The sequence below is a fragment of the Gossypium raimondii genome, chromosome 4 (genome assembly GCF_025698545.1).
Source record: "Gossypium raimondii isolate GPD5lz chromosome 4, ASM2569854v1, whole genome shotgun sequence".
In the NCBI taxonomy this organism is placed as follows: Eukaryota; Viridiplantae; Streptophyta; class Magnoliopsida; order Malvales; family Malvaceae; genus Gossypium; species Gossypium raimondii.
Window position 1 is genome coordinate 44,024,761 of NC_068568.1, and position 27,979 is coordinate 44,052,739.

The window sequence follows — 27,979 nt, forward strand, 5'->3', positions numbered from 1 at the left end:
TTATTTTACAGCAAAAATATCAAGCAATGGGACAGATTATGATGAGAAATCCAGTGACTCCAAGTCGGGTAATTCACCAAGACCGGTTGTTCCGTCCATTTGATTACAACACCAATAGGGCAGGAGGAGGATGGCAAGCATGTGGACAATGAACCATCCATTTGTCTTCACGAATTTGGAAGTATACCTTTCGTGCCATCAGAAGGCAAACATGAGCTAATAACTCCCCACCTCTCCTAAGTTGTTGCCCATGCTCCACAATGAACTGCTTTGTTTATCATCTCCCATTTCTTTGAGTTTCAATGGATTGCAATTGCTCTGCAGGCCCGCATCCATAAACCAGAACCTCCATCAATGTTCCTGGCAAGAATGCCAAATGCAACGGCTGCAACCATGTCGGCTGACATGTAAGTCGACCAAAGAAAGAATCTGATCCATATACTCCTACAACATTTTCGATCTGAACCTAGTGTAATGCAGTATTACTTGTAATGAGAGAATCTCCCCTCTATTCCAAAGTTCAATTATTTATTCTTAAAAGGTTGACATTCCTTACAAATGAATGCAAATTTCATATTATTTGAAATATCTTACAATAAAAATAAATTGTCTTGTTTGAAAATTAAATTAAACTTTTTTAATATAATATTTATATTAATTTATAATAAGTGCAATGATGCAAATTTTAAGTAAATAGATTTAAAATTAAAATTAGAAAAATTGTAGTAAATATGAAATAAATTAAGATATAATAATAATAATAAGTCATGGTGTCATGAAAAATTATATGTACATTACATAGATATCAAACATATATATCAAAATCTACATAAAAATGTATTATTAACATGAGAAAATAATATGCGAATATATATAGTTGTTTTATAGATTGAATCAGTGTGACAAATTATATAAAATATGAGATAAATTGATACAAAATATGAACATAATTGTTTTCCCAGAATTAATATATATATCTCCATACCAGACCAAAATAAATATATACGACACTCACGCATGTTGGAATATAAACTAGAATAATATAAATCTAGAATTCAAACATGGGGCTAAATTAATCATATATGCCCCCAAAAAAAGTTTATTGGCCAAATAGGCCGGGTTTTTTTTTTTTAAAATTTAAGAAAATAGGTCAATTTTAGAGAGTCTGTGAAAGCACGTCCAGTTGGATGCGCTTTCTATAAAGGAGGGCGCTTTTCCTTTAAATCGTATTTTTTTGACTTTTTTTAATATAATAAGTATCTTTGGTCAAATGTTAGTGGTTTACTTCTTGAGTCTTGAGTTTGATTTTTCTCCCGCTCACATTTGTATTTTTTATTCATATTGTTTAAAATTTTTATTATTTTTAATTAATATTTTTAACATATCAGTTCCTTTGATTAATAATGATTTTATTCATAAGTCTCGGTTCAATTCCTCATATTCTAAACACATTTGTAATTTTTATTTCATATTGTTTCAAATTATTAGTATTAATTAATAAATATATTATATTTATATTTTTTTATTTTAATTCATCTTTTAATTAATATCTCTTTTATTCATAAAATCAAATAATTATTACAAATATCATTATTTTTAGTAAATATAATTTTTATATGTGTAATTTTATTTTTCAATACATATCATGAGTGTATTAAATTTTAGTATTATATATTCTTGTATGTGCATTTAAAATATTTCACATATAAAAATATTTAAAATATCAACCCACAATGTAGATGAAAAACAATGATATCTGAAATATTTTACATATAAAATTAATAATTATATTTAAAATAATTATTTCATTTTATAATATTAGAAATTACCATACCCACAATATATACGTGAAGAAAATAAATATTTGACATATAAATATTAAAAGAAAAATATATAAAAAAATTAGCTGATAGTTTATATTATATATAAAGGAGTTATTAATTTCAAATATTTTTATCATAATGATATATGTGAAATATGTATTTTATTATATAATTACATGTTTATTATTTGATTTTATAAATAAAATAGATATTAATTAAAAGATGAATTAAAAATAAAAAATTTGAAAATAATATATTTATTAATTAAAAATAAAAAAAAACTTGAAACAACATGAAATACAAATTACAAAGGTGTTTAAAAAAGAAAAAAAATATATCAGTTTAGGAAACATATTTGGTAGATGGGATAAAATTAGATATTCCTTGAACCCAGGTCACACACCTAGAACGTTCAACATATTGACCAGACTAAAACAGTTGACTAAAATTGCAAACTCATTGACTTGGATCATATTGTTGAAAAATAAATCATTAATGCGAATTAAACAATAAAAATCCCAAATCCCATGTCTAATTTTTACGAGTTCCTAAAACAGTCTGCACATTTTGCTTCAACGATTCAATGGTTTCCAGGATTGTGTTTTTGGAAGTCCCACCATTTCCAGTAGCTTTCTTAGCTTCATCCCCTACACTTTTAGCCTTGCTCTTCAGCTTCTCATCTGTCATCAACTCACTGATCTTTCTCTGAATCTCATCTTGTTTAACCAATCTCTGACCTCCCCATCCCCACGTTGCATCCCATATTCCAAGCCCAGCTTTCTCCAAAACCTCTGCATTTGTTCTTTGGTCCCCATGTTGAGGCCATGCCAGCACTGGAACCCCATTCCCAGCAGCTTCCATCACTGAGTTCCACCCACAATGGGTTACAAATCCTCCAATGGCTGCATTTCCCAGAATATCTTGCTGGTTCACCCATTCTTTTATTACCATACCTCTGTTCTTTGTTCTTTCGAGAAAGGAACTGCTTAATATCTCTCCCAAATCTTCTTTTTCATCTTTGTCAACTTTTTTCGTCTTCAGAACCCAAAGGAATCGATACCCACTTCTCTCTAATCCATCACTTAATTCCTTTATTTGATCTTTCGACATGGCCGTTCTGCTTCCGAAGCTTAAGAAAACGACTGATTCAGCTGGTTGGTCGTTCAGCCATGGAAGATATCGAGTTTGGCCGTTCATGTTGAGACCATAAGTTTCCAATGGTCCTATAGGGAGAATCGATGGGAGATTGCTTAAGGCTCTCTTGTTGTTGATTGCTGAAAGAGTTTCAGGCTCAAAGGATTCAAAGGTGTTCATTAGGATTCCATTGCAGAAAGGGAGAGCTTTAGCGTTTGAAACAAGGGTTGCTGTAAACCCATGATCGGCATTGAAGAATGGAGGTGGAATGCTTGATATCGGCAACGGGGTCAGCCCCGGGATCTCGATCTCGGTGGCACCATCGACGAGCTTAGCAGCATCCGATGTTGTCAGGACCGGTAGATACGCCATGAGTGAAAGAAACTTGAGAGAAGTGGTAGAAACAATGTAGTTTCGAACCCCGAGATCAACCGCAACTTTGTTGGCACCATTGGCGACCACAAGGTCTGCAAAAATGGCGGAAACCGGTGGAGTTAAAGAAGCTAACAATGGATGTATCTGATGTGCAGAGCGGCTAGTGGCTTCGAATTGGATGAAAAAAGGGTCATCCGAAATGGAACCCGAATGCTGCATTGGAGGGACATGGAATTCAATATGATTGATTTCTGGATGTTTGGAGAGAAAGGAAGAAATGTGTGTACATTCAGCGACTGAAACAGTAGGTTTGGTGGTGATCAAAGTTAGCTTACAGTTGTGGGATAATAGCAGCGAGGCGAGGCGGAGAAAAGGGGTCAGATGACCCATTCCGGCACTCGGAAAGAGCGCAATGTGCGGCTGAGATGTGACAGAACCTGGGGAAATCGACATTTTTGTGTGAGATGAATGTTTGAATTTCAAATTTAGATGGAAAGAACATGTGGAATTTATACATATAAGCATATGGATGACTCGTTTATTAATTTATCTTTTTTTTTTTTTAGAAAACGTTTAAAATTACTCCTAATCTCTCACCTCTTATACACAAGAGGATATTACATTTCGAGATACTCGAAGTATGTTCTCTTGCATTGACAACAATACACATACCAATCGAATCAACAAGTATTTACAAATTTAAAATGGTTAAAATAGGCTCAAATCCCTATACTTTTTGTATGTTTGAAATTTAACAATTACATTTTTATTTTTAGGGATTGTACTTTTCAATTTTTAAAATTTATATCTATTTGTCAATTATTTTTTATTAAATTCAAGGTCATTACAACATCATTTTTCTTGTTACATGACAACCAAATGAGTATTTTATATTTTAAGATGTAAGATAAATTTGATAATTCAATTCATTACATTATCTTTAATTGTTAATGATTTGAAAAGACCAAACCCTACAATTTGACATATTGATAATTAGGGGTGAGCAAAATTCAATTAGAAAAATTGAAAAAATTTAAATTTCGATTTATTCGAATCGAGTTAATCGAATTAATAAGATCAACTCATTTTTTTCGAATTTCGAATTTAAATAAAGTTGATTCAAATAATTCAAATAAATTGAACATTAAACTATTCCCTTCCCTTTTATCCAAAAAAATCAAATCCCCCGAAAATTTTTTATCACCCTTACCTCCAAAAAATTTTACTTTTCCTCCTCCTTTTACTCCCAAAAATCAAAATCCTCCAAAAAACTTTTATTTCTCCCCCTTTACCCCAAAAATTAAAATCATCTTAATTTTTTTCATCAATTGCTTTTATTTGTTCACTTCAATTTTTCTTTATACGATCATTTTTAAAAACTTTAAAGAAAAATATTTTTACATAAAAATAAAAAACACCAAAATTATTTTTAAATTTAACTCGAACAAATATACTCAATTCAATTTTAATTTCATCTCACTCAACTCGATTTGGGAAAATTTCAAATCGATTAGGATGATAAAATAGGAATCGTCAGCTCAATTAACTTGAATTTTTTTATTCGATTCGATCAAACGCTCATCCCTACTGATAGTTTTGTTTTACAACAGTTTGGGATTGTTTAAGACATTTTGCTGAAGTGGATGAACCTTGATACACGATTGATTTGCATTCGAGGAAAGATCAACGTTGGGCTATTGTTCATAAGTAATAGATCCATCATAGCCTATTGTCTTTAGCATGTCATTAAGAGTGCATTGATCGAGTATAATAAATTTTCATCATTAGTGAAGAAATAGCATAATCCCACATCTTAAAAATGTAAGGTTGTGAAGTGTTTGTACTATTATAAATGGAGGTGGTTTCCCTACTTTTAAATCATCTCAAAATTTGTTATTTCCTTCATAAAGTAAAATTTTTATTTTTTCTATTTGTAATGTGCGAAGACATAAGCGTAATTTGCCAAACCTCGTCAAAGTTCTGGTATTCTTTATTGTTTTTCTTTCACTATTTTGTAAGATACATTTGTAGTGATATATTGTGCTATTAAATTACATTAGAGGGAGATTCTGTCAGGAGGTTGGTTTTTAAGTGAGATCATCTATGACCCTTTCAATTGAACCTAATGTGTTTTTTTAGTACAACAACCTACTCTCTTTTATCCTATTTGCACACAATTAACGCATTATTACAATTGGTATAAGAGTAACGAATCTTATTCAAGAAGGACAACATCTTCAATTTGTTGAAATGCACGTATAATTGAGTTGTCAATGAAGACAATGAAGAGTGCATGTCAAACTTGTGAAACCTACCGAATAGAGATATCAAAGACTACATATTGAATTTGTTAAACTTGCCTACCCCACTCCTCCTATAAGGATGTCTATGCTAGTAACATCCCCAAAAATTTTCAGAGTCTTAAACAGTGATAAATATACAATAAATTAGTCAAAATTTTGAGAAAAGTCAGAAATTGGAAACTTAAAGAGTTATGAGACACAAAAGATACGTGCATAAGATATTTGGAAAGTATAAATATTAATATAAATTTTTGGGAACCGATTAAATTAATGGAAAGTATTGGGACAATGTGATAAAATTGGGTGTTGAAGGATTAAATTAAATTGATGAAAAAGGGGGAGGGACTAGAGGTGAAAATATACCAAAAGAAATAGGACACATGGATGTTATTATAGAAAAGTAGAAGGATAAAATGGTAAAAGAATTGAAAATATAATTATGAAAAAGTAATGGCTTAATTATAATTAAGTGAAAAGGGCAAGATGGTAAATAACATAAAAAGATATTTTTGTATAGATAAATTGATGGAGAAGTTTAGAAAAATGGAGAAAGAAAAAGATTAAAGAAAAAAGGCTATAAAGGCCATTAGCCATGGTACTTCCCGTCAGCCACCATTTTCCCACCAGTTTAACTTTTATTTTTCTTTCAATTTAGTCCCTCTCACCAAATACAAATCAATTAAGTTAGTTTCTTCTAAATTTCTTCAAGATTAGTGAGTAAAATTAGTAGCGAAGTGTAGTTATTAAAAGAAATGCATCCTTACTTGTCTCAGAGGAGAGAGAAAATAACAATTAGTGTTGAATACAAGTGATTAAGAAAAAGTGAAGGGAAGTGAGAAACAAGTAGAGAAATAAAGCAAAGGAGGAGCTAAAGGAGGAAGAAGAGGAAGAAAGCTTGATTCCATATTTTGAGTTGTAAGTACAACTAGATTCTTACTTGTTTTGATTATGAAGTTAATAGTTAGAATGAATATAATTTTAATATGGTATTTAATTACAAATTTATAAGTCGAAAAAGTGAATAATAAGGCTTGATAATTAAATATAATAAATAATGAATTGATTGTATTTATTAAGTAACATGTGATAAAGAAATTGAAAGAGATGTGAGAAAATATTTAAAGTGCATAAAAAATTCTAAATTATAGAGGATGTAAAAGTTGATGGAACTATATATTTATGTAATTAAATGTGAAGAGAAGCATGTGAAATAATGATATGTGAAATAATGTACAGATGTTTTATAAAAAAATGAAAGATAAGGATTAGTGTGTTAAAAGCGTAAAATAACATGAAAAGAAAGAATTAATAAAGATTAGCGATGAATTATGGAAATTATATTAATTGGTGAAACATGTTACATGTATTAAAGGAATTATAAATTCTATTTGTGGATTTGATGCCTCAAGGACAAAATTTAGAGAAAAAAATGAAAATGACGGTGAATGTGAATGTGATAAGAAATTATGGTGGAATATGGAAGTTAAATAGAGAAATGAAATATGTTATATGCGAAATTGAAAGAAAAGATATTGTTACATGAAATGTCATGATGAGGTATAAATTGTAAAATAAGTAAAAGTGATAGGTGAAATGTATAATAAGAATTCTTAGTGGAATTATGGAAGATTATTAAATATTGAGACAAGTTACATGTGTTAATGAAAAAGGAAGATATAATTATACGAAGTATTGTTATAAGGATAAATGGTAAAAAGTGTAAAAGTGACGTGTGTATATTATGACTTGCCCGAGTAGATGAGATAAGAACTGCTGGGATATTAGTGGCATGCCATTAAGGAACCTTAGCGTGCTCTCTGATTATTAGCATGTCAGTGCTCATCGATTAGCACATTTGTGCTTTCTGTTCATCCATTTCGGCGGTGTTATGTTCTGTCATGTATATCCTGTGTGTTCTATTAAGTCTACTAGGACTCTGAAACAGGTACAAAACTATTTTAGTGACTATTGAATTATATAGATTATATGTGTTGAAAAGTTATGAAATTGAGAAAAAGAAAAAGAAAATATATGGTTGAAATAAGTAAAGTAAATTATTAGAAATTTTACCTAAATGGAGTAAATGAGAATTTTAAGGAAATCATGTGATTCTAGTATTATGGAGATGTTAACTAAATCAATATGTTTAGTTGGTGTTTAATGAGTAAATAATAATAAATGTGGACCTAATTGTAAGAGTAAGTGAATTGATTGGTAAATTATGTATGATGAATACAAACAAGTCATTTAAATGTTTCTATGTGGTAAAAATAAATGAGTTATAATTTATAATATAGATTATGATCTAAATATTAGTTGTACGTACTAAGCTAGCAATAGCTTAACGTGTGTTCATGCGTGTAGGTTAAAAGTAGAGGAAAATGATTTTTGAAGATTGAAAGCACCTCATCTCATCACATTAGTGGATCCGAGGAAGGGGTAAAGTATTAATTTATGTCGTTTCAGTAAATAGCATGTACTTAGGTGTGTGTATTAAGGTTAAATGTGGTGGGACTTAAATGTGAAACTCAATGTTTGCTTAATTCATATGAAATAGTTTAAATGTTAATTAAGTAATATAAGAAAATTGGATTTTAAAATGCTTAATTACAATTTATATTTGAATTAAATTGGCTTAAAATTTTGAGATTTGAACAAGGGTTAAATTGGGTAAACTTTAGGAATTAATTTGGTAAATTATCCCTTGAATTTCAAACTTAAACACAGTTCCCAAAATCTATACAGCCGTGTTCCCTATTTTTTACAATGGTTATTTCACTTTAATATATTGTTCTAAATGCAAGAATGATTAAAAATTTTATTTTGGCTTATCCCAAATGCCAATAAATATATATACTGAAATAACGGAACTAATATGTGTAAATTATAATGTTATCTTAATCTGGTAATCAGGTTGGGTATAGTGTGTTACATTGCTAGATTTGTTAAGTATCTAGCCTAACTTTGCACAAACAATGGTGAGTATAACTAGTTTGTCCACACCTTATACAAGCCTTTCTAGTATGTACCCGATTCAATCTCAACCAAACAACGACGTAATTCTAGCGTCGAAGACGTCATCGAGTTTTGAGATTGCTATTACCACTTTGCTTTTGTTCAAATATCATCATCTTGACATCATCATTAAAAGTCACTGCAACATACTAAGGGTGGGTTTGGATGGGCAATTGAGTGCGGTGCGATGCGTTTAGATTACTTTTTGTCTCACGCTACAGTATCTAATCTTATCGCTACCGTTATTTTTACACTAACCACAAGTAAACGCACCACCCATCCAAACTCACCCTAAACATCTCCTCTCGTAGACCCAAAAATGTTATGTTAAATTGGCTGGTCATATTATCAATTAAGAATGTATAATATTAAAGTATTAGCATTAGGAATAATACTAACAAATTCAATAAATGTAAATAACACAACATCAAATAAAAAGACCATATTTTACTACAATAACAATAAAAATAAAGAAATATTTAAAATATTCAAGAAAAAAAATGAAAAAATTATTATATCATAACATTTGCAAAAAAGAACAAAAAAAGAAAAGAAAAAAAGCTCACATGATAAATTTGGCACAAAAAAAAAAAGCTCGTACTGATTGAAATTATCTTTTGAGAAGTCTATGGTTTGAATGTGTAAAGGACGGAGGGTTTTTAGGGTTTGAGAGAAGTTAAAATTAGAAGTGAGACTCGACACCCATAAGTGTTGAGATCAAGTTAATTAAGATCAAATCCGTATAAGTTGAAGTATTAGATCCTTAACATAATCTCTAAAAATGATCATGACCTTGATACTGGTGGATATCGAGGTTGGGGTACGGTTTTCTTATTATATCTCTTGATGATTCTCTTACATGAAAGTAGGATCTTGAGAACTATATTTATCAAATTTTGTTCAAATATAATTCACATAAACCTTAACACCCATGAATATCGAGGACATTTAATATTCAAAACACATGCATTTTAAAATTAAACTTCAAATGTATATATTTAACATTAAAAAATAATAATAATAAATAATTCCCCTCCTAATAATATGTTTTCTTTTTTTATGGTTGTTTGAATTGGATTGAACCATTTGGTTGAATCATTTGGATCGAGAATCGATCGGGATACCAATCCAAAGTCCAAAGAAAGTTATTAGACCAATTAATTTAAGAATCGATATGGACTTACTGAACAAGACAGTTGAATTGATTTTTTTATATATTTTTAATAATTTATCTTTAAATTCTAGATTTAATTAGGAAGCCCTCCAATGAGCTTCCACTTCTACGTAACAAGTTACTAAAATTGAGTTAGTTGAACTTGCCCCGATTTCTTTAATGTCAGATCCCTCGAGATTTCCAATCTTTTGTCGGATTACAGATGCAAATATTAATTGATTAATAGCTAGGTTAAATTCCATGCTACATCTATACACAAAATGTGTCCATTTTAGAAAAATGAAAAATCCACACCTAAAATAAATTTGAATGGTAATTAGTAATTACGTTACATTCTCATAAATTTAAATTTTGAAGACGATATTATTAAAAAAGACAATCATAAACCTCAAATATGTATTGTAAAATAGATATGAAGACGGACAAATTCAATATTAATACCACGCAAGAGGGTATAAAAATATGTTAAGTGCAGCAGTCTGCACATATTAAGAAATTAAGGTTAGATTAAACAAATACAAATTCCCTTAAATTACGCCAACTGAGAGTCTTGGAATTGGATCAATTTAGTTTATTAAACAAGATTTGCCGTTTACTCCATCCTTTTGTATTTTCCTGGAAAAAGAAATTAAAAGTTGAATGAGAAGTGAACGGATGGAGCAAATTTTAGTCATAACGCAGATGACTTGTGAGTGATATATGGAATTAACAAGCTAACATGGCATTACACATGTGATAATATGTTTAACGCATCAAATTTTGAAAATAACAGAAATTAACTTAATGAATTTAATAGTTACCATTTAGTCAGGACTAAAATTTTTAATTTCTAAAAGTATAAGGACTGAAAATGATCAAATCAAAATACAGGTTTTAAATCTATAACTTATGCAAAGAGTTGGACCTATTTTCTTTATGAGAGTTGTTGGGCCTAGGGTAGAGTCCATTTTGATTTAGGCTTAGACGAGAATAATAAGTTTGGTAAAATTAGTAATGCCCTTAGGCGATATTTTTAGAATAGTGTCACAATTTTTCAGTTCCAACGGTCCAATTGAAATATATATATATATACATGGTTTAACTAGTTAATAGTGAGTTAATTGGTTTTATTCTATTTTTTGAACTGTCAAGAACGTAGAAGAGGTAGGATGAGCAGTTAGTCAAATTTAATATGGATCGTACATGGACAGTAGTTGAAGTCGGCGGCTCCCCTAAGTTTCCCCATCTGGGATCTCTGGGGAAGAGGATCAAGTTGGCCCTTGCGAACAGCTTGATGCATTATCTCCCTTCAACCCTTTGAGTGAAATGCGACAAAAGGAAGGAAAATCTATGGACCAATCCCACTGTCTTCAACCCGTAGGAATTGCGAGATCGCCCCAAGGACACCTTCGGTATCCAGGGGTTGCGGACCGACCATAAAACCCTGTTGATGCCTCAAACGATTCTCGATCCGACCGACCAATCTAATTTAAATATCATTGATCTTTAAGTTATGACCAATAGATTGGGAGCACTACAACAAAAATGACCTTAAGCAATGCTCAAACATTGTTGCTTAAATGACAAATATCACTGCATTATAGCTTATGCAACGATTTTGTGGTCGTTGTGTATGTGGTTGTTGCCTAAACTTAAAAGCAACGCTTATTTCATTTTAAATAGCAGTTTATTTTATTAGCTAAGTTATTTTCTTCTTGCGTTTGTATTTGTATTTCCTCATGCTTGACCTTAAATAGATGATGAAGCAATTTCTTAAGAAGAACTGTGAGAGAAAATTCAAGAACTTCTGTTGAAATCTGTGCATCAACCAAGTCTATATTAGGTGCCTTTATATTCGATCTAACTGTCATGATAATTTAATTGTAAAGGATTTGGTGAACCATAGAAATGAAGCCACCTAACCTTCCTTCGAATCCCCCTTACCCTTCTGTGTAGTGTCTTTTATAGGAGGTTTATTCTCCAACCTCATCACTAAATAGAGGAAACTCACCTCTTTAAAGTTTAGATTTTCACTAAGGTCTTACGGGTACACTTGATAATTTGGGTTCCAGTTAGACCTGCTCATGGGTTGAGCCACTTGGCCCAGCCCAAAAGCCCGCTCGAAATGTGGAAGAGTTTAGGTAAAAATATAGGCCCAAAAAATGGGCTTAGACAAAAGAATAATGCCTGATTAAAAAACGAGCCAGACTTCGAGTAAGGCATTTTTGGCCCGGCCCGACCCGATTTCACTAAAGGACAAAAATTTGTTTTTTTTTAAATATTATTTTCTTGTTGTTTTCTCCCTATTTTGCTATCATTTTACTATTTTGTTGTTATTGTTTGGATATTGTATAAAACTTATTTTATTGTTAATTTTGTTATATTTTAAAGACATTTTTTAATTTTGTTATTATTTTAGAGACATTTGCTTGTTAAGTTGCATCTATCTTAGTGTTATTTAAGTATATATAGTTTTTAAAATTTATTTTGGGAAATATTTATTTTGATGTTTTTAGTATTTTTGATGTATTATACATTTTTTAAAATTATATAAAAATTAATATAGGCGGGCTAGGTTGGGCCCGGGTTTTAGCATTTTTACCCGGGTTAGGCTTGGGCAAAATTTTAGGCCCATTTTTCAGCCCGGGCCTAGCAAACCGGCCTAAATTTTTAGTTGAGCCCGGCCCGGCCCGGCCCATGCACACCTCTAGCTCCAGTGAAGAGAGTAATCTCCTTTTTACCCCTCAACTTTTATTTTAAACATATTAATTTTATTATATTATTTTTAAAATAAATATACTTTAATTATTATTTAAAATAATATAATTTGAATATATTTCATTAATCAATAATAATATAATTTTAATATTTTTATGCAAATCTAATTTTAATAATTTATAATTATTATTTAATATATATATAACTATATTTTGTCATTTTTAATTTTTATTACAATTATACACATTTTATTCTAATGTCATTTATTTTCTATTTTTTCACCGCCATTATTAAATTAAATCCAAACATATATTTCTCATTGTTACAATAACCAATTTCACTATCAATGTTATTTTATTTTTACCATAACCAATCTCGCGACTATCCATTTAAAATATACTTTTAAGTTTTCTTTTAGAATTATTGTTAAGAAAAATTTTAAAAATTAAATTGATATTTTAATTATAGTTCATCGTTAATACATAAAATTTAACGTTGAGGCTAATTAATACGTTTCGAAATATATAAAAGATAATTTACTTTTTTTTCCGATAAATGAATTGAAACAGAATCCACCGTTAAGTACAAGAGCTTCCCTGTTACTTTTGGAATCTTCCAGTTTATTCCATATTTCATGTAAAAACATAACATTAGTGGAGTACCATGTCCCATGATTTCCATGTTGGAAGAACCAAGAGTTTTATTTGATCAAAGTACAAAATTTACTAAGCAACGGCTGCTTTTTTTTCTTTTTATTCCAGATGATCATGTAATTTGATTGACATGAACATTGAAGCATATTGCAGCAACTGATGGTCTCTGCTGCTTCCCTGCTCTGTCCTGGAAGTAATCGGATTCGGACCTTTAACCCTCGTTCGGTAACGCCGCCAGGCGAGTTGTATGTTCACAGCGGCCCATGTTTGCCAATTTGATGAATAATATCTTGCTGTTCTCTTAAGCCTCTCGCTGGCGAATTTGTACTTGAAATGATACGTGATGTATCGGAGATGGTCCGAATCAAGACCAAACGCTTCAACCGATTCGACGCTAACGAATGTCGCAGATGAGGCCGGAAGACGGTCGATAAATGATTGGCGAAGACACCATGAGAGCAGCTCATCACCTATAAAGCCTCCTGCTTCGATTATACTCGTCGCAACCATGCCTTTGCTGAAGCTTTGAGTACGTTTAATGCGTCCATGAACTATAAATACCATTCTTTGCACCGGATCTCCTTCTCTAAATATCTATTTCATGAGGAAATCAACATGTTTAACAAACCTTGTATCGTTGGGGTAAGAGTATCAGATTCGAGTGCGTGTCCGACATTGGTATGTCGAAGATGATTGAAAATAAAGATTCCAAGTAAAAAAGAATTTCGTAAACTTATACCTTTTCATCTTTAGAGAAGACAAGAGGTTTAACTCGGTCACAAATGTTATCGAAAATAAGATCATCCAAGTTGTGGAACAAAGGAACCTGACAGAAAGAAGTTGCAATTCAATTGAATACGGGGACTCGTAAGATATAAACATATGCTCATTCTGCTCCAAATTTTCTTTGTATATTTGATGGATTCAATTAAGGGTCATGTGTTTTTTTCTTTTGTTAAAGTTGAGGGTCAATATCTCTAGTGTTCTGTACCTTTTTGATGAGGTCAAGGCAAAGATAACGCTTAATGTCCCGCCGAAGGCCTTCAGGCAAGTCTTTGATCAATTCCATTTCATCCTCTCCTCCCAAAGTGGCCCAGTTCTGGTGTTCAAAACGGCGAACTCTTTGTCTCAAACATGACGGTAACTGCCGACGCTTCATCCACCATTCCATGTCTCGACATCTCAGCTGCATTTGCCTCTTCTTCGCCATGACAGCATGCAAGAAAACCTTGATCATCAAAATAACCCACTGTCACTTAAGTTATGTTCCCATAGAAAATAGGGTAAATGAGTGAGGTTTGAGTCACCTACCTGGATGTTCCCTATGAGTAAAGTGAAGAGCAGCAATCCAGCTAGCACTAAGCATATACTGAATATCACTTCTAACCAGTTACTCGTTGGCTCTAGAATATTTCCAAAGGTGCTGCGAATTGAAACATGGTGTGTGAGAAAATACCAATGAATGGATATTAATCTTGTGAGTGGAACTTCCAAGATTGAGACTTAAAGCCAACGATGGAACGGTTATTCAGGCTTTTAGGACACCCTGCCCCAAGATTTTTCTCCAATTGAAATATGATGTTTAAGCGCACTGATATAGAACTAGAAGTTACAATTTTGTGAGTGACTTTGAACCTATATCTGATACAAATTTGAAACTTCTGTTACTTGGACACAGATATAAGTATCAGATGTGGGTATATGTCTCGCACGATGAAACCTAGGTTTACCTGAGAGTCATTAAGCCCCAAAATATGGGATAAAGGATCTTAACAGCAACAGAATTGCTAGAAACAACAGGAAGAGCCCACTCATAAATCCCATAATTGAATGGTCCTTTAACGTCTAAGCACAAAGGTTTTCCATTAACTTTTGTTGAGCCACTGCCACAAGACAAAGACAGTTTTCCGCACTGCTCATTTCTCGCACATTGTTGCCTGAGACACGAGGTTATGCGCTGCATAGTGAGCACATACCAACACCCTCCCGCAACCTGCATTATGCCAAAAATCAAACCAAACCTTTGTAAAAGTTTTGTGGGGAAGAGATGGTCGCATATTGGATATCAATGTTCTTTTTAATATTTTAATATGAATCTATATGATTTCTTGAAATTTTAATTCTATTTATTATTTGTAATAAATTTGAGTAACATAATCTAAATTGTTTTATCAAGAATAGTGAAGCGAATTTAGAAAATAGATACTTGAAAATTAATATTAACGTAATTTAAATATTATCAAAATCCATAATAATCAATCTTCCATCAGCTAACAAAAAGAAAATCAAGTTTATAGGGAAGACTTTACATGGGAAGCTATGAAGTAGGCAATGAGATTAAGGCCGAAACCCCACCAAATGGTGCCAAAGACATAACCAGTGACCTTCTTCATCCTTCTCATCAAGCAAATGGTGTGGTGAACTTTTGGGAGGAATTGGAACAAGAAACTCAAGAACAGTATATTCATTATATGCCTGATGTGCTCTTCCCTCATTAGTTTTGGTAAAACTAACCAGAACACTGCCTGCAAAACAACACAAGAAGGATGTTACGGTCCCATCGTGATGTTACAGTTGTTAATGTGGCATCACCTAAGATTAAACATACCTGAGGAACTGGGAGAATCACGAAGGCATCAAACCAGAAACCTTTAAGCGAACGAACATAATGAGAAGCAATGACACGAGCGTCCCACACCAGTTTCCCGCAACCGACGACGAGGGACTCCCTGGACACGTACGCCAACCTGAACTGAAGCCATATATGGAACAAATGCACAGCGTCGACACAAGTCCGAAGGACGGTAACAGTCACGGCAAGCCCACTATCCATGTACAAACAAGGCCATTCACCTCTGCCTATAGATACAGCATAAAAGAAGAGAGGATCAATGGCTAAGGCCATTGCACGAGCCAGCAGGATTGAACGGTTCCATTTCTGTACCCGCTTGCTCCTCGGGTCAAGCACTCCTCGTCGTCCGCCGAACGGACCGGAAGGCTGCCGAGTGGCTGCTTGAGTCGAGTTCTTCTGCAGGCAAGCTCGGGCGTGAATGGGAACGAGGGAAGAGCCGGCGTAGGCTTCCCATTCCGGAGGGTGTGCTTGGTCGCAGCTGGTGGAGTGGAAAACTGGGAGTCCCACTTGAGTGCAAGCGTAGCATTCAATGGGGTTGGGAATCAGGTTGTCTTCGTTGATGTCGCCGCTGCCATTATCAGAGCTCTCGGCCGGAGTTATTTGAAGGTGACTACGTGCAGTCCACCAGCTGGAGAAATTGGAGAGAGAAGGCATGGCGGGATGGTGGAACCATGGGAGAGAAAGGAAAGAAAAGGAAGTGTGATAAAAGAAAACAAGGAGAGAGGGAAAGGAATAGGAGAGGAAGGGAAGGAAAACAGTGTTATTTTAATTGGTATAATAACAATTTTAATCATCAAATTTTATATTTTTTTATCAATTTAACCTTAATTCTATATAAAATTTATAAAAAAAGTTAAAAGTTATTTTAAAATAAAAAAATCTATATAAAAAGTTATCGAAAAATAGTATCTTGAACATGTTGTTGTTGAAGAACTAATACGCATGAGAAATAAAAAAAAGTTATCATTCAATAGAATTTAATAATAAATTAAAAATAGAAAAAAATAGATCATTAAATGCTTTCTCAAAACCAAATTAGTAATATTTTTAAGTCGAGTTCCATGCTCTTGAAGAACATCTACAACTGATAGTATAAAGGCTTGTGAAAACGACTCTGATGACATGTTTTTAGCCAAACAATCATATTCGATTCAAGATTCTAAATCAATTAAATTATCTTTTAAATTGTAAAATTATATAATAAAATTTTTCTTTTCTTATAACAAATAGTTACGTTAAGAAATAGAATATTTAAAAACCAAAGAACCAATAAATTTGCTTGATGTTTTATATTTTCTATTTTTTAAATAATGGATATTGAATATTTCTATATAGATAATTTAGAGAGAGAATTTGGAGGGCTTAAAAAATTTTCCTCGTTTTCTCACTTTATCTATATTTGAAAATTTTATCTATTTTACTTTTTGTACTTCTAAATTTCAAAAAAAAATTTATCATTTTATATATAATTAAGGTCAAATTGAAAGAAAGTATAAAAACTGAAGATTAAAATTTTATTATACCAACTAAGTGTTACTTAATAGGGGTAATCAAAAACAATTTTGAAAACATTAGTGACCAAATCATAACTTTTTTAGTTAAGTGACCAAAACAAAATTTACTTATAGTTTAGTAACTGATAGTGTAGTCTATTTTAAAACATAATGTAACATAAAAATAATACTATATGATACTACATACCTATATAAACTCCCAATAGTTCGACTTTTGGTGGCAAATCTTGGTATAAAAATTTGGGGTCTAACTAAAATTTTAGTAAAATTAGGAGACTTAATGACAATGTTTTAAAAATTTTATAGGCATATTAAAACTTTAAAAATCAAATGAGAATTGACAAAAAATTTGAACGCACCAATTAATTTTTAAAAAATATTTAAAAGGTTTAACGATAATTTTTAAAATTTTGGACTTTAGTGATTGTAATCTGGGGTGATTGGACGGTTATTTGTTTACTTCGAACTTTTCTCGGTCTTTATGTATCTCACGTTTATCTTGATCTGATTTATATGCATATAACATTAATCATCTTACTACGGATCTAATTTTATTTAAAATTATAATATTCTAATCCAAAATATCCCCAGATATTATATAATTTTATATGGTTTTATTTTTTTACAAGATTAAATAAAATATATATTATAAAATTAAAAATATCTTATTAAAATGTATAAAAATAGTTAAAATCTTATTAATATTAAAAAATAATATAGGGGTACTTTTGGTAATTTGATTTTTGGACAGGGTAGTGTGGTTTGATCAAAACCCAAACTAGTGGGGTCATTTCTATGTATAGGATAACATGTTACGTAATAATTGATCCAGGCCAAGCTATATTACAACCATCATCACGTAAGACCTTCAACACTGCATAAGGAGAACCCTAGAAAATTTGAAGTCCAAATGGGAGCCCTATTGCAAACTTTGCCATTTCATCAGCAACATTGTTCCTTCTCTGTAAACATGTTCAACTTTTACTTCCCAATTCCTCCTTAACATCCTCCACAAAGATCTCACTATTGTATTTGGAAGCTCTTTTTTGTCAGTTCTGTGCAAATAATCAACAACTCGTTGATTCCCCAATTGGAGCACAATCCTTCAAGCACCTAACTTCCATGCTTGATTAAGACCATCAATAACCTCCCATGCTTCAGCTTCTGATGCATTGTAGACCTACAATGGATACTCAAGCTTTTATCCACCCCTGCACCTGCCTAGATATATACCTCCCTCACGTAGGCGCCCCACGCCATGCACCCATGAAAGGAGCTTCACCAAGACGTTACCAAGCACAGTTATCATATAAGATTAAATTTCATTGTTGTTTCTAACCTCATGCTCATTAAAAAATGGCCATATTTGGAGCATACCTTAGTTTGGATCTATTAAGAAGATAATCATGGATAAGGGGCACTTCAAGCCATCCATCTATAAATACCCCTTATTTTAAAGAAGAGCAAGACAAGCTAGCAAACATAGTACCCTTACTCTACTTGAGTGTGACTCGAACTCCTTGAGCCCACCATGTTTAGCAATTCTCTGTAATATCCTTGATGTTTTTTACACCTACCGTGTAAATTGTATTACTGTATCGGGTAACTTAACATGAAGAGTAATTTGTTTGCTTCTTCTTCAAACCGATGTTCAATTTGATATCTAAACATGAGTTTGAACAAGACAGTAAACAAAGATAATAAACAATAAAGGTAAAGAGAGATATAAGCACATGATATTTGTTAACACAATTCGAAAATAATTCTATTCTTTTGAGTCTCGCTTAGTGAAACAGTGTATTCAACAATTGGTCCAATCACCTATTGGTTAAAGCCCAATCTACTATTACACAAAAAGTAATTGAACCCCAACTTGTGACAACCACTCACCCAAATACCTTTTAATTGTCTAATAATCCAGGCCGATAATGATGTACCAATATTCATCAGCTTAATCCACAAGATAAAATCTTAAAAGATAAGGATAGCCAAATTTGATTATCATGATCTGGCGCAAGAGATAAAACACGTCCCGAGAATCATTTGTTTATGATGATCAATATAAACATAGAAGTCAGAATAAAAAATGTCAACATCCAACTCCACTTGATCTGTCTCAAAGTCATATATTAAATATGAGAGTGGATAGCCATATTTTATATGCTTTTTTAACTCAATCTTAAAAGATTATTTTCCAAAGGAAATCAAATATGCATGGTTGTTGGATTTTTGGATCATTCGCATCGCAAACAAACAAAGGATTTGTAGGGTAGTGTAAGCTGGAGGAACCTTCCACACTAAAACACAAAAATTATCCCAACTTTTTCTTTCTCATCTTCATCCAATCTTGTTCTTTAAGCTTTCCTTCTATTTTCTCAATTAGAAATCATGAATAATGTCTTTTCCAACCTCAACTTAAGTGAAAACCAAAACTTAGGGTAAAACTAAAATAATTTTATATATTTTTGTATATAATTGTAATTATAGAGAAATTGATATATTAATATTTATTAAATAGTTAAATTTTACATATGTCAATGATCCATTTAAATGGAATATAAAATATAATACTTGTTTCGTTAAAACATTAACCGTATAAAACTAAATTAGCTCGTAAGAAGTTGTTTATAAAAAGTAGCACTTTTTCTTTTTCATTAGTCTCTTCATGTTTCATCCACCCACAACTTCCATGGTGAGGATGAACTGCAACTTACATCTTCCTCATTTTTAAAGAGGTATTTTATGTTTTTTTTTTATCCTTATGTTTAAATGATAAATGATAACATGAATGTACCCTAGTACATAGATATAATAAGTTATTAAGGTCTTAATTTGTACGAATTAGTAGTTATATTTTTTGTCAGACACCTATCAATACAAGTTCGAATTGTATTACTCCCTTCTTTCACCCCTATGTCACATCAGATCTGATACTTGTGCTGTGATACTTAAATTATCAATATGTGTATTATTATAGTATCTAGAGTTATGGATAATATATTATTATGTGAAAAACTAAACAGAGCAACAAAAATATTTTATGCTAAATTAAATTTTAAAAAGCAAATAACTAAACCTAAACTACATATATTTAATAGAAAATAAGTAAATACTAAAGTTACATAAGCAAAAAGACCATATTCTCTATTAAAGTAACTACTAAAGTTATCTTCTTCAAAGAGCCTCCCATTTGAAATCAAGTTTCCTCCGCATGAAACCCTAATTGCAAAAATTTGACTAGATTTTCTTCAAATTTTCTTTCAAAAACTTCACTTTCTTAGCTTAAGATAAACCCAAACATTTCAGAAGCTAAGTTTGAAGAATCTCATGGTAGTCAAAATCAAGTTATTCAACATCTTATTCACCCCTAGAACTAGCCACTAACAAAGGCTATTGTATGGATCAACCTCCCTCAAAACGGAAACCAAATGGAGCAGACCTCCTCAAACTCCAAGGGAATTTAGCTCACTTCAGTCACAAAGACGGGTTAGGGGTGTTACAAGGCGTGTGGGCCATACGGACTTGTGAGCCCATTTTGAGTAAATTTATTTAAGGTCATGTTCCGAAATGTGTTCCAAGGTCAGTGATTCTGTAGATTCTGATATGTTATGTGTATGTGGTGCGTTAATTGGAAAAATTGTTGTTCTGATGTGTTTGCCTTTCTTAAAGCATGCTAGTCATATAAATTGTAGATTTGATTTGTAATTTGTGTGTATCGTTAGCATGTTTCCTTTCTCTTAAGCATATAAGAGCATGTTTATTCTGATTACATTTGAATATGTATTATGTTTCTTCATGTGCATTGGGGTGGGATATGATTATGGCGAATTTCTGCATAATATCTAGCAGCTTGACTACATATTTCTGTATAGCAACATATGATCACTATTTGGTGTGGGGAGTTGGATGAGTTTTAATTACCCTATTTGGTGTGTTGGGTGGGACGAAGATAGTGTGTAACGGATGGGGATAGGATCTGTTTTGTTTGATAATTTGCATCGTTAAACATGTCATACCATCTACATCTGCTCTATTATGTGAATTCGTGCATTAATTATTTTGCTATCTATTATGTTTTTAGGTCAAGTCACACACTAGGCTTCTAGCTCATCCAATTATTTATTCATTTCAGGTAATCCGTAGACTTAAGATTAGGCAGCGTTTGAGAACTTGAATTGATCACACACGCATAAGAAGGTTCACATGTATCATGTTGGGTTTTGTTTTTCAGATGCTTCCTTCTTCTTCTTTTCAATTATTTCATTCTCTCTCTCTTTTCATGTTACGTCAGCACCATATACAAATTGGTCCTTTTCTTTTATATGTATATATGACCCCCTAACTTTTTCTTTTTTCAAATCACGAACAGTCTCTGTTTCAACCAGCCAAAAACAAAAGTTTAATTAATTCTGAAAGTAACAATGAATTATTTAAATGTGGTTGAAAAATCTCAAAATGGGCTAATATAGAATTATCTATATAGACAGACAACTCCAACCTTACTCAATACCAAACTCAAACCAACAAACTACCACTTTTCTTTTCTTCAACTCATGTTTGCCTTCTAATGGCACATATGGGTTTAAGTCGAAAAATAGGATTTAATAAAGTCGAAAAATCTGATTTTTATCGGCCTAAAAATAATTTTGTAATTTTCAATTCAGCCCTTTGTCTTGCTTTTTGTTCCAATTTTTCTCGATTTTGTTTGTTTTTGAACTTTAACACTCTAATTACATCGTTGATAAAATTTAGGTAAACCCAATAAAATATTTATAAAAAGAAAGAAAAATAGATACATTAAACACGCAAAATTAACTTGCTATCAACTGTGTAACAAAGGTAATAAGCAAATAGGAAAAAAAATAGGCACACAAACTACTAATAATTGTAATAAACCATTCATAAAGTAGTTGTATATGATTGAAAAAAATGGTAAATTGCACATCTCATCACTCAAATATTTGTGAGATTTGATTTCGTCTTCTAACTTCAATTTAAACACCAAAGTTCGGAAATTTGAAATTTTTTATTTTTATTGGAAATTTATATTTACATCATGCAATCTTGAATATTTTTTTGGTAAATTATAATAATAGGACAAAGTTTGAATAACAAACGTAATTAGCGCGACTCAAACCTAAATCACACCTAAACCGTTGAACTCCTTTAACTATCAGATCATCACATAGGATTCCGCAATTTTAAATATTTTACAATTTACATCAACCACCTCAACGTCCATAGACATGTCGTCATTCAACATACGTCCCCAAAACTCAAAATCCGCCAAAAATTATAATACATGTTTCAAATTTTAAAATTTCGAACCGAACTTCTAAAAAATTATTAACCGGCTTCTAATTGAATTAAATCAGTTAACCGACTGATTAATTGAATTAAATCGATTTAATTAATTAATTTAGTTTTAATCAAAATTTGAAAATAACTAGATGGGGCACTTGTTATAGCACCTCAGCCAATACTTCCACATGTCAGTTTTGAGTGTTACGCCACTTAGGGAAGTGTTGGGATCACCATTGATTATCAAGACACCCGTCATCGATCTACAAGGTCATATCGCTACCCCTACGGAGAGACCAGATGTGACCCTACCACTAACATAATGCTTACACATGGCATCTCTAATGCTTCATAACAGTCTATGCTCGCTCTGTTTTCTCAACATCCAGATCTTCCCCCGCCACTTTACTATGACTAACTCTCTATCTTCAATGGGTGAACCATCTTTCACGTCCACCAATCCTTGGTTCTTACTGATTTCAGTATCAACACACATGAATATATGACGAGTGTTATCTTTAATCTAAAATTATGAGGAGAAATGTCTAAACGAACCAAACAAAATTAGTCTTAACTGAATTAATTAAATTAATTTTTTTTAAATTAATTGAACCAAAATTTATATGTTTTTACGAAGTATAAAAAATATCAAAAAAGAATAAATTGATAATGTTTATTTAACCGAATTAACTGAATTAAAACTACGTATAATTTATATTAATAATGATTAAGTTTAATTAATTTAATTAATTACTCAATTTCAAACTAATTAATTCAATTTTATCCGAAATTTTAACACCTTAAAATCATTAAAACTCAAAACTGTCGAAACTTGAATATCACAAAAGTTTTCAAACCCCACCACCACCTGCTAACACGTCCACCATGGGTTTCACACCATTGTGCATCCAAATCCAAAAGAAAAGTAAGCCAGCTGGATCAGAATATCTTTATAAAAAGGAAAATGTATGAACCACTTTATATATATGATTTGAACATCACTAAACACTCTAACCACCACTTTCCATCTCATCTGTTTCTTCAACTCACTGCCACCCACAACATCAATGGTGAGGGCATGAACAACTTCAACATACATCTTTCTCCAGGTATTTTAGGGTTTCCTTTTGTTATTTAGTAACATGAAATGTATCATTTTGTATTTTATTTTTAATAAAGGAAGAAGGATTGAGTTTTTCATATTCAAATTTTGGACCTAATGTACATTGATACAATAAAAAAACTCCATGTCATGTATCATCTACATAAAAGTATATAATATATATTACTTTTCATTTGGTTTATATATGATGTAATTAATATCATACAAAATTAAATACACCATAGTGTAAATATTAAAATAATATTGTTTACGTTTAGGATTTACGGTAGTAAAATATATAATTAATTAATATTAAATAAATATATTTATAATTTTAAAAATAAAAAATTGATAGATCTAAATGGGTTTGAGCTAACCATTTATAAACATTGGTAAACTTAGGTAAAATTTGAGGTTCGTAATTTGGGTTAAGCAGAGCCTAAAAACTATGTATAATATTGACACCATACACCATGTATAGACTATAAACCCCACTCAACACATACACATATTTGGATTTAAAGTAAATCTCAATATATGAAATTTTGTTATTTTCTAAATTTATTTTTGAATTCAATATTTGTTTGCTAAATTAGAATTGAAAGCTAAATCAATGAAAATAAAAGTAAGTTAATTCAAGAGTCATTTGTGAATACTTAAGTATTAGACTAATTATTTGTTTAACAATTTTTTCTATTCTATAAATTAAAAAAAGGATGGATTGAGTTAATTTACTTCATTTATTATTATAACTATTACTTATTTTCTACTAATTTTATCTATATTCCATTAATATAATATTTAAAAATTATAATATCAATCAATATTTAAGAGAAAAGTACAACTAATATATATATAAAAGATATAATGATTTATTTGGCCTTCCAGTTTTATAAAAATAATTTTTATTTAATTTTTCGCTTTTTTTAGTTCTTAACTTGAATTGTTTATCAAATCAACTTAAAATAGATGGAAAAGTTAACGTCGGTTTAATTTTGTTGACGGTGGCATCCATGTGACAATCCACGCGTATGCCACATTAGTAATTAATTATTTTTAAAAAAATTAAAATATATATAATTATTAAAATAATTCTAATATTTTTAAAATTTAAAATTTTAAAAAATTAATTAATTGATGATGTGTATCTACATGACAATCCGTATGTATACCACATCAACAAAGTGTTTGTTAACTTTTTCATTAATTCTGGAGTAATTTGATAGATAACACAAATTTAAAAACTATAAAAAGTGAATAATAATAAGTGATGAAACATGGGATGATGTTAAAAGAGGGACACGAGTGGGGGGGAGAATGGGTATCACCATGAAGATTCAACCCTCCAATAACAATAACATGAAAAGATTTATACTTAAATGGGGATACTGGTTCAAAATCCAAGTAAGTTGGCGGAAATTTAGTTCATTGATTGACGTCCTAATATCAGTAGTCTTTGGCAATTTGCAGGTTCAAGAATTTTGAAAAAGAGGTATGGCATTGTCAGAAACACTTTTTCAAGTTTGGGATGAGTGGGAGATCCGAGCACTCCTCTTACTCAGCTTGTCATTACAAGCAATACTCACCACACTAGGTTCGGTACGAAAACATTCAAAAAGTACATTGATCAGGTTGTTTGTTTGGTCGGCATACATGTCAGCAGACACGGTGGCAAGTGTTGCATTAGGCATTCTTGCCAGGAGCATCGATGGAGCTGAGCCTGGAAACAATAACAAGAACAAGAATTCAAGCAACTCGATCCAGTTATTGTGGACGCCATTCCTTATCCTGCACCTTGGGGGCCCCGACACCATTACCGCTTACTCTTTAGAAGATAACGAATTGTGGCCAAGGCATTTTCTGGGGATTGTAGTTCAGATTGGACTTGCAATGTATGTGGCTTTCAAATCTTGGCGTCACAGTCAACTTAAATGGATTGCCGTTCCAGTAATCCTTATTGGGACTGTGAAGTATGTGGAGAAGGGTTTCGTGCTGATAATTTCGGGTACCAAAGCCTTTAGAAATATCTTGCTATCAGATCCTGAGCCTGGACGTGACTATCCGGAAGATGTGAGAAAGAAAAAATCGGATCCCAACTTCGTACCATCGCCCATGCGACCATGTGTGTCGTCTCAAGGATATTCTGGATATCCAGATGATTCTCTCTCTCAAGCTTTTTACTTATACAATAGGCTCTCGTATTTATATTTAGATCTTATCCTCAGTTATTCTGAGCGCCAAGATTGTCACTCTATGATCTGCAGCAAGTCATCGGAAGAAGCCTTTGAATTGGTGGAAGGTGAGCTTGGCTTTTTGTACGATGAACTATATACAAAAGTAGCGGCACTCCACCTTCGATACCGCGGCTACTTGCGCCGATGTTTCACCCTTTTTTTATGTTTTTTTTCATTGGTTTCATTCATGATTTTCATTGATCACACAAGCCCACCAGCTGACATTTCAATAACGTACTTGCTACTAATCGGAGCAATCACTCTCGAGGTTTACGGGTTCGTGTTCCTTATTCTATCTGACTGGACAAAGGTATGGCTGCTGGGTTATTTCAAGTTAAAGAAAGTAAGAAGTGGTAAGAGATGGTCGAGAAAGATATCAAAATACAACTTGATCAAGTTTTGCCTCAGACAACAGGACGACAGCATGTGGATCAAATTTCTAGGCAAACTTCGCATCAAGGAAATGGTGACCAAACATCTAAATGTAGAGCATGAAGATGTGGATGCTGAATTGAAAAGCTTCATCTTCCAACAGCTAAAAGAGAGAAGTGAGAATGTCAATAGTTTGCTTGATATCAATCTATGCAAGAAACTATTGAGTTACAGAGGTGATAATGTGCTTGAAAAACTGGAATGCTTGGATCTTCTTAAATGGAGCACAATTGATGTAGAATTTGACCATAGCCTTCTTCTTTGGCACATTGCTACCCAAATTTGCTACTATGAAGATGTCAAGCGGCTTAAAGGATCCAATTCTCTGGAAAACCTTAACAAATGCTCCAAACTCAGCAAAGGGTTATCAGATTATATGATGTATCTTCTTGTCATGTATCCAAATATGCTACCTAAAGGGATTGGTGAGATTAGATACATAGATACATGTGCTGAAGCCACTAGATTTTTCCAAAAAATGAGAAAGACCATTGGAACTAAGATTGATGAAGCTTGCCATGAGTTGTATGAAGTTGACACAGATTTATTGGAAGAACTTAAAGGAGATACATCCAAATCTGTTCTCTTCTATGGAAGCCGACTTGCAAAGCAACTGCAAACTTTGGGATCACGGGAGGATTGGGGATTTGAGAAAAAGTGGGATATGATAAACGAAGTATGGGTGGAAATGTTGGCGTATGCTGCAGTTCATTGTGGGTGGAAAGAGCATGGGCAACAGTTGAGGAGAGGAGGGGAGTTATTAACTCATGTTTGCGTTCTAATGGCACATTTAGGTTTAAGTGAACAGTACCAAATCCAGAAAGAAAACTCTGAAACCCATGAAGATAAACTGATAGAGTGTCCACCTGCATGTGATCCTTTCTTAAAGCTTTTACGTGCTCTAGGTTTCACTCCCCGAAGGACAATAAATTAATCAAATTTGAATGATTAAGTCTTTAGTTCATGTTCTTTTGAGTATGTTTGTGTTGGATATGTGTTAATCGAGCTTTGTTTAAATTAGATTGCCTATCAACCCTATGAGATGAACTATCTGTTAAGAATGTTCATCGTTTTAAGTGTGGTTTAGGTTTGAATTCTATTAGTCGCGTTGGTTATTTAGGCTTTGCCTTATTATTGTAATTCACCAAAAAAAAAATTGAGTGTGTACTAAGTTTGTTTGTTTAAATTAAATGATTTGTTATATTAATTTTTTTAATTATGTGTTATTTGCGGATTAGTTGTATGTATTAATTAAATTATTTTTGTATGATGGTCTGACAGTCAAGTGTATTCATCGTTTCAGGTGTGGTTTGAGTTCTAGTTCCGCCAGTTGTGTTAGTTGTTCGGGCTTTGCCCTATTATTATAATTTACCAAAAAAAATTTTGAATGTGTACTAAGTTTGTTTGTTTAAATTAAATGATTTGTTATATTAATTTTTTAATATGTGTGATCTACGGATTAGTTGTATAAATTAATTAATTTTTTAAAATTTTAATTTTTAAATTAATATTTTACAAATAATATGATTAAAAAATTAAAACACAATAATATATATTTTAAATAAATATATGTAACAATTATCCTAATTT

The 27,979-nt window shown here is 31.8% G+C and overlaps 3 protein-coding genes across 3 annotated transcripts; 1 reads left to right on the plus strand and 2 right to left on the minus strand.

Moving 5' to 3' along the window:
• Window positions 1-2,164: 2,164 nt before the first annotated feature.
• On the minus strand, window positions 2,165-3,912 carry LOC105780808 (UDP-glycosyltransferase 708C1). The gene has a single exon (XM_012605316.2). The coding sequence runs from the start codon at window positions 3,855-3,857 to the stop codon at window positions 2,355-2,357; it is 1,503 nt and encodes a 500-aa protein (XP_012460770.2). The 5' UTR covers window positions 3,858-3,912; the 3' UTR covers window positions 2,165-2,354.
• A 9,187-nt stretch (window positions 3,913-13,099) lies between these two features.
• Window positions 13,100-16,504, minus strand: LOC105780969 (cyclic nucleotide-gated ion channel 2). The gene is made up of 7 exons (XM_012605522.2): window positions 15,783-16,504; window positions 15,484-15,699; window positions 14,905-15,167; window positions 14,486-14,597; window positions 14,166-14,402; window positions 13,914-14,000; window positions 13,100-13,768 (listed from the first exon to the last, which is right to left on the minus strand). The coding sequence occupies exons 1-7, from the start codon at window positions 16,458-16,460 to the stop codon at window positions 13,274-13,276; spliced, it is 2,088 nt and encodes a 695-aa protein (XP_012460976.1). The 5' UTR covers window positions 16,461-16,504; the 3' UTR covers window positions 13,100-13,273.
• A 7,101-nt stretch (window positions 16,505-23,605) lies between these two features.
• On the plus strand, window positions 23,606-27,608 carry LOC105780937 (uncharacterized). Its single transcript, XM_012605479.2, has 2 exons — window positions 23,606-23,730; window positions 25,194-27,608. The coding sequence occupies exon 2, from the start codon at window positions 25,218-25,220 to the stop codon at window positions 27,321-27,323; it is 2,106 nt and encodes a 701-aa protein (XP_012460933.1). The 5' UTR covers window positions 23,606-23,730; window positions 25,194-25,217; the 3' UTR covers window positions 27,324-27,608.
• The last annotated feature ends 371 nt before the right edge of the window (window positions 27,609-27,979 follow it).